This window comes from Phyllostomus discolor, chromosome 5 (assembly GCF_004126475.2).
Source record: "Phyllostomus discolor isolate MPI-MPIP mPhyDis1 chromosome 5, mPhyDis1.pri.v3, whole genome shotgun sequence".
In the NCBI taxonomy this organism is placed as follows: Eukaryota; Metazoa; Chordata; class Mammalia; order Chiroptera; family Phyllostomidae; genus Phyllostomus; species Phyllostomus discolor.
Genome location: NC_040907.2, coordinates 12,373,674 through 12,380,802, shown reverse-complemented (window position 1 = coordinate 12,380,802; position 7,129 = coordinate 12,373,674). Strand labels below are relative to the sequence as shown.

Genomic DNA, 7,129 nt, shown 5'->3' with positions numbered 1-7,129 from the left:
TGCAGAGGCTACTCGTCTGGGCTCCGGGTAACTCTGGGATCCATGCCCAGCTCGCACCGGAATAAAGAAGTTATCCAAATTCAAGATGCACGCTGTCCCAAAGGTCTGGACAGATGTGCCCAGCTCCTCTGAAAACAATACGTGTAATACACCGTGTTTCCCCTTAGGCCCGAGAAGACATACCGTATAACACAGGTTTTGACATACATAGGAATCTTCTCGAAGATACAGAGCCGATGAGAAGCTCCCTGCCCAGTGCTCTCTCCCTGCCAAATGCCCCAGAGACACTTGCATCGCAGTGCCCAGGAGGAGAGACATTCTGGGAGGCCGAGACAGACAGTGGGCACTCCTCTGGGGCCCGACACACGTGACTTGCAGACAAGGCACCTGCCGCTGTCTCGTTCCCTGACATGAAGGGAACAGCTTCCTGGTAGCAGCCCTCCTACCGCCCCCCCCCTCCCCTCCGCCCCCCATCCTGACAGTTGACTCCAGCTGCTAACGGGCCTCTTCCTGGGGTCTTCTCCTTTCCTTTAGGGTTCTGACGATAATCTTTCACCCCCAGCAGGCCTGGCATCAAACACAACACAGGAATGATGACGAGGCTGAAAAAGCAGGTCCACTTTATTTACAACGACCAGTTGGTGACACAGATCTTTGGGCTTTTTGTGGCTTTGCTGACAGACACCTGGGCAGCGGCCCGCCCCTCTGCGGGGACAATGCACCCTCCTTCCTCATCCTGCTTTGAGAATCCAGCTGCTGCCAGGACCTTTCTGCTCTGACAAACCTCGACTTGGGGCCGTCCCTCCTGTGTCCTCTTTCTGGGTAGTCAGTGTCCCCAAGCACCTGCCAAAGGTCCTCCTTACCTCCTCTAGAGGCCCTGTCTCAGTCCTGGTTGTGGGGCACCTAGTGGGGCACCACACGCTTCTGTCTGCAGATGGGGGGTGGATGAGCAATCCTGTGTGGGTGCCAGGTGCCCCAGCTCGGGCTTGGTGCAGAGCGCGGTCATCCCGCCTGGCCTCTTGTTTGGGTTGGTAGGACCATCCCGGTCTTCTCCAGAGGCAGAGCAGTAGAGTCCCAGGAGTCCTCCAAGGGGTAGAGAGGCCAGGCACAGGGCCCGAGAATTCTCCCCTGTGTGTATGGCAGCAGACTCAGCTACCGCCGCGGGCCTGGCCTCAGCTCTCCAGGGCCCTGCTCTTCCCCGACAAGAAGGCCTCACCAGGATCGGTTTCATCCCAGGGAGAAAGGCTAGACTGGCCAAGGGCAGGGCCACTGCGTCCACCTGGTCAAGGTCCAAGGCCACCCTCCTGGATTTCTAGAAACTTCTCCCCCCTTCTCTTGAGAGGATGTTTTGGGTTTACCAAAGAGACTTGGTGTAAAGCGTAGGAGGCAATTCCACAATGGAGGGCGCCCAGAAACTCCGGATGGGGGGGGGAGGCGAACACTGAACACTCCTCCCTCTAATTTGTTCCCCAATAACCAAGGGCAAATGAGGCATCATCCTGAGCCAGGATGAGGTGCAGAGCGGACAACAACGGAGACCACGAGGGACGTAAGGGCCGGGGGACCAGGGAGGAGCCAAGCGGGCAGGGCCGGGGTGGAGGCTGGAAGTCAGGCCGGCGGGGTCCGGGGCCGCGAGTCCTGCTGCGTCCGCCCTCAGCGCGCCTGGCCCGCCCGTTCCCTCGGGCCGGCCTTCCAGCGGCGGGGCTGTGCGGGCAGCGGAGGCGCTGGGGCGCCCCGCAGGCTGCAGGTCCTCAGCTCCCGGGTCAGGCTGAGCACCTCGGGCCTCTCGGACGGGGGCGCTTCTTCCTGGCGCTCCTCCGAGTCCTGGTCCTCCTCCTCGTCTTCCTCCTGGATGCTGCTGAGGCGCGGGACCCCACGGCCGCGCTCGGCGGGCGGGGGTCGGTAGGCGCACTTGGCGTTGAGCAGCCGGCGCAGCGGGGCGCGGGGCACCGAGGCAGCGGCGCCCCCGGCGCGGAGGAGCTGCTGGCGCACGTGGCGCGCGTCGCTCTGGCGCTGCAGGCGCTTGAAGTCGCTGAAGGCCGCCAGCGCGGTCTGGCGGAGCAGGCGGGCGAGGGCGCGCGCCTTGTGCGCCCGCGCCAGCAGCACGGCGTGGCAGCGCAGCACCACTGCCTTGTGGCGCGCTTGGTGGCGATAGACCCAGGCGAAGACGCGTGGGTGGCGCCCGTCCGCCGTACAGTAGGTGATGCGCGGCAGCAGGTAGGCGTGCGTCGGCCTGCGGCCCCCAGAGCCCCCTGCCGCGCCGCGCTCGCACGGCTGCATGCGGATGCCGTGTGGCCCCAGCGTCAGCTTCATCTTGGTGCCCCCACCGGGCCCGCAGCGCGCCCAGATCTTGCCCACGGCGTCGTCGGTGCAGCCGTCGCCCTTGGCGTGCAGGGTGACGGCGTTGCCCAGGTACCACACGGTGTAGGTCGGGTCCTCCTTGTTGAGCTCCACTTTCTGGCGCCGGCTGCGGAACACTCGGCCCAGGCGCTCCAGCGGCCAGTCGGGCAGCAGGTCCGGACAGGAGCGCAGGAAGCTGGAGAGCAGCGACGTGTAGGCGAGCCCCGGGCTCAGGCTCTTCGCCTTGCACTTGGCCTCATCTTCCACCAGCACGAATTTGTCACGTCTCCAGGGCAGCATCGCAGCGGCGGCCAGGGGGCCTGGGGGCGCCGGGAGCTCGCGGGCGTCTTGGCCAGCAGCCGGGGGAGGGGAGGACAAGAAGTCCACGGCCCCGGGGTCGCGAGAAGCTGGCGGCGCGGGAGACAGTCAGTGCCCGGAGGTGGTCAGTGGAGGCTGGCTTCGCTGATGCCCTGTGCCCAGCCGGGTTGGCAGCCGAGATGTTCGGGCGGCGGCCGAAGAGTCCGGGAATAGCTCCCCCCGGGAGTCGCTCGGCCGTCCGGGAAGCAAGGAGGGGCAGGGGCTGGGTGCGGCGGAGGCGCCCCCAGCCCGAACAGGGGGGACCCCGCGGTCCCCGCCGCCCAGATCGAGGCGTCAGGGAGGTGTCCGGAGCCGGGGCTGGCGGGCGGCTGCTCCGTGGAGGTAGACAGAGAGCGCGACTGCGGTGGGGACTCCGTCAGGCGTCGCGGCTCCACCTCCCTGGGCTGCCTGCATCACCGGGCGGGACCGCTGGCTCTCGCGTCCCCTCCCCTCGTCGTCCTCTTTCTCCTCCCCCTCGCAGGCTAGCGCTGCTCCTTGCCCGAGACCCAGCACAGGCGCGGTAGACCGGGTTTAATCATTATTGCTGGATCGGTGGGGGGTGGCAGGGGCGGTGAAGGTACGCATCTCCTGAAATGTACGGGCGGGCTTTGCCAATGCTAATTTCGCTGGCCTCGCTGGTGGTCTCCAAGTCTCCTTTAGCCTCATTAGGGACCCCTCTCCGCGCTCTCTAGGATTCCCCCCTGCCGCTCAGCGCGACATGTCCTTACCCCATTTCTACCAGTGATTTGGGGTGGGTTCCTGATGGGGCCGGCCCGGCTCCTTTTGCCTCTTGTCTGCACAGCAGAAAGCCAGCTGAGGTGGCCTGAGCAGTGCAGTGGAAAAGTACTGTCGCTGGTGAAGCTTTCTCCCGGGTTCCTCCAAGGTCGTGGGCCAGGCGGCTTCGCCTGAGCCGGGAGGCCAAGTCACTGCTCCCGGGGCCGGTGATGCCCCTCGCCAGACACCAAGCAGGGAGGGTGTCCTTGGAGGGTGGGGGAAACTTCCACGGCAGTTCAGGGGTCTGTGGGCACAGCAGATGGAAAGCTCCTTCTTTTCGCCTTGGTTAATGTGGCTCAGTGGATTGAGCTCCGGCCTTCGGACTGAACGGTGGCTAGTTCGATTCCCAGTCAGGGCACATGCCTGGGTTGCACCCAGTTGGGGGGCAGCAAAGAGGCAACGGATGGATGCTTCTCTCCCTCTCTAAAAGTAAGTAAATAAAAGCTCAAAGCCCCTTCTTTCTGACCATCTTCCAGGAGACATTATCTCATTTAATCCTCAGGGCGGCCTGGCCTCCGTTAAGTGACCTGCCCAAGGTCACAAGGCTGGTAGGAGGTGGCACTAGGGCTCCACCCAGGTAGGTCTGGTGACCTAGGAGTGAGCCCTCTCTCTTCTGTGACTCTACCTTATGCTGCAAATGGATGAGGCATTTTTCCATCCTCCCCAGGAGCCTCCCAGCGGGGGGGCTCTTAGTAGGGAGAGGTTCTAGTGTGCTGGGAGAGAGAGACAGTTGTCCCGGAGTGTGGGGACACACCTCCCCTTCTCAGGATTTGTCAAGGTCTGTGAGCTCTCACCTACCGCCTTCCCTCGGCTTCAGCACAGGTCACCTGGGGAGTCCCCTAGGCCAGGAATGAGCCTAGAGTCTCGGACCTGGCCACACCAAAGCAGGGGACCCCCAAGAGTGGGGGCAGTGGCGTGCTGCACAGTGGGATCAGCGTTCGGGACACAGGGCTTGAGTCATGAGTGAGTGAGTGGCAGGCTCGGGGTCCTCGGGCAATAAAAATAAAAAAACCCCAAGAAGGCTGCATCACCTAATGCTCCTGAAATGATGTGCAGATAAAGAACAAGAAACGACTTAGAATTATAGAATCATGGATTTGGAGGGGCCGCACAGATTTCTGGTCCACTGCAGCCTTACTTCATTTGGTTTTCAATATGGAAACGTCTTGAGTGCCTTTTGCTGATTCTAAAAGTAGTACGTGCTTGTGGCAACGATTGCAGAAGAAGGACCTGGAAGTCTCCCTCGGTTCTCACCCCGGAGGTGCGGGCCTGACCTCATGTGCCCTCAGGAGGACAGGCTCTGAGTGCTTTTCCTGGCGCCAGATTTGCCCCTGGGGGCCCATGAAGACAAGAACTCAACCAACTCCCTTTACAGGAAGGATTTAGGGTGGTTTCTGACCCGAAGGACAGTTCATTGAAAAATCCTGCTGTCTCCAGCCTTGGGTGTCCTAGGCCCACCCTCTGAACCTTACAACCTTGGTGTTCCCCTCCCCCACCAATGGCAGGGGGCTGGTGGGAGTGGCCCACAGCAAAGTCTCAATTTACAAGGCTGAGATGCTCCAAGCTCTTGTCCAAGGCAGGCTAGCCTCCCGAGGTTACTAGGGGTAGCTTATGAAGACACAGGACACCCAGTTAAATCTGAGTTTCAGATAAATGACAATTTCAGTATGTCTCCAGTATTGCCTGTATTTTATCTGGTAACTAGGTCTCCTGCCTACCAGAGAATAAGAAGGAGCAAGAAGCCACAGACGGAAAGGTATGCACTGCACCTGGGAGCCTCCCCAGGCTTGCTCACCTGGTTCTGTGCTGTTCCCATTGCTTTTGGAAAATCCTCTTTGGAGGGTGAAGGGGGCGGTGGCCCAGGACTGTGTGAGATCCCAGTGCACAATAGTATGTTTTTATGTTAACCGCCCTGGACCTCAAAGCCGCATGTGACATTGTTAGCACTTGTTAGCCACTGGCCTTGGCTTCCTTGGCAGGGATCCCCCTCTCAGCCCTGGGACCAGTCCACCCTTCACAGACCCCCCCCCCCCACCCCAGGTTTGGCCTTCTGCTCCTCTTCCTGCTCAGCTGATTAGAAAAGCCGCCGCTGTCCCGCTTGTCCAGGCAGAAGTCAAGGCTCTCATTCCCTTTAAGCCTCCTTTCCCTTTACTCTGGTCCGTGGAAAGGGCTCCCAGCTTGGCTTTATTCCTCACGGCTTTAGAGACTGGCGTGCAGTTGGATCTTTTCTTTTTTCAGTTAATTTTGATTTCTATTACACTTGTGCTTGTATGAAATGAAAGAGTCAATCAGCTGGCTCCCAGGAGACCTCACGCACACCGTGGTACCTCGGTGCCCTGCCCCACCCTGCCCCAGTCTCGATTCTTACTTCCAAAGACAGCCACTCTTTCACACCATTTAGACAGCACGGTTGTCATCTGCCTCCTTATTTTTAAATGACACTTCTGATCCGGATTTCCTAGTTTTAAGACATCATCTATCGCCCCCTGCGATGGAGGATGAAGGTTCGCCACCCTCCTCTCTGACCCCTTGGATCACACACTTGTTCCTCCGCACCCCGTTCAGTTAGAAGGTTTGGTCGTGGGGGCGTCGTGTTCAGCGTGTAATTATCGCGACTGTGCAGATACTCGAAGATGGGCCTTGCGGTGTGCTGAGGTTCCGTTTCACTTACTGGACAACCTTTCTGCTTTTCTAGAAGCTATGAATCACCTCACTGAAAAAAGAAACCGAAAAACTTCCTTGCATACCCATCGCTAATTCATCCCCCGACGGTTCCCCCAACAACGGTTCAACCTGGTCTATCCTGCCAGGTAGGGAACCTTATAGGTCTACCTGTTCCTTAGGGAAACACAGCCCCACCCTCTTGGAGGCCTCCTCCCTGGGCTCCGATGACCCGGACTGCTCCCCCTCCAGGTCTGAGTTCCTGTTGTCCTGGGACTTTGCTCTACCACCATCCTAGGAACTTCCTTTGCCTCCTTCCTGGGTTGGAGTCAGTTTTCTGGACCCCCTACCCCACCCCTCACCCTCGCTCTTGATTTGTTTCCTTATTTTGGCAGAGCGTGGAGTCCAGTAACTTTGACTGATGGTTCTGCTGGGTGCAGAATTCTGGATTAGAAATAAATTGCCCTCACAATTTTGAGGACATGATTTACTGTTGCTGTTGAAAACTCCAATGACATTCCGATGGCTAATCTTGTGTGTGTGGGAACCGATTTTTCTCTTTGGCAGTTTCTAGACTTTTCCAAAGGTCTAAAGTTTCAATATGGTGCACATTTACTCTGGGCAGTTGGTGGATCTTTTAATTTGGAAATCAATTTTGGGGACATTTCCTCCATTCTATTTTCTGGGGGTTTTGTTTGTTTGTTTGTTTGTTGTTTTTATTTTTCCTATTTTAGTTGAATATTGGGGATCTTAGATTGATTTTCTAATTTTTTAAAAGATTTTATTTATTTATTTATTTATAGACAGAAGGGGAGAAAGAGAGGGACAGAAACATCAATGTGTGGTTGCCTCTCATGCGACCCCCCTACCAGGAACCAGGCCCACAACCCAGGCATGTGCCCTGACTGGGAAGTGAACTGGTGGGCCTGAGGTTCACAGGCTGGCACTCAGTCCACTGAGCCACATCAGCCAGGGCTGATCCTCTAATTTTTTGAAA

The 7,129-nt window shown here is 58.4% G+C and overlaps 1 protein-coding gene across 1 annotated transcript; it reads right to left on the bottom strand.

Annotated features, from left to right (window-relative positions):
* Positions 1 to 603: 603 nt before the first annotated feature.
* FAM43B (family with sequence similarity 43 member B) lies at positions 604 to 3,641 on the bottom strand. The gene has a single exon (XM_028513509.2). The coding sequence runs from the start codon at positions 2,638 to 2,640 to the stop codon at positions 1,654 to 1,656; it is 987 nt and encodes a 328-aa protein (XP_028369310.1). The 5' UTR covers positions 2,641 to 3,641; the 3' UTR covers positions 604 to 1,653.
* Between the last annotated feature and the right edge of the window lie 3,488 nt (positions 3,642 to 7,129).

Excerpts from the sequence above, each read along its gene's own strand:
- FAM43B (XM_028513509.2), bottom strand. The coding sequence starts at position 2,640 with ATGCTGCCCTGGAGACGTGACAAATTCGTGCTGGTGGAAGATGAGGCC.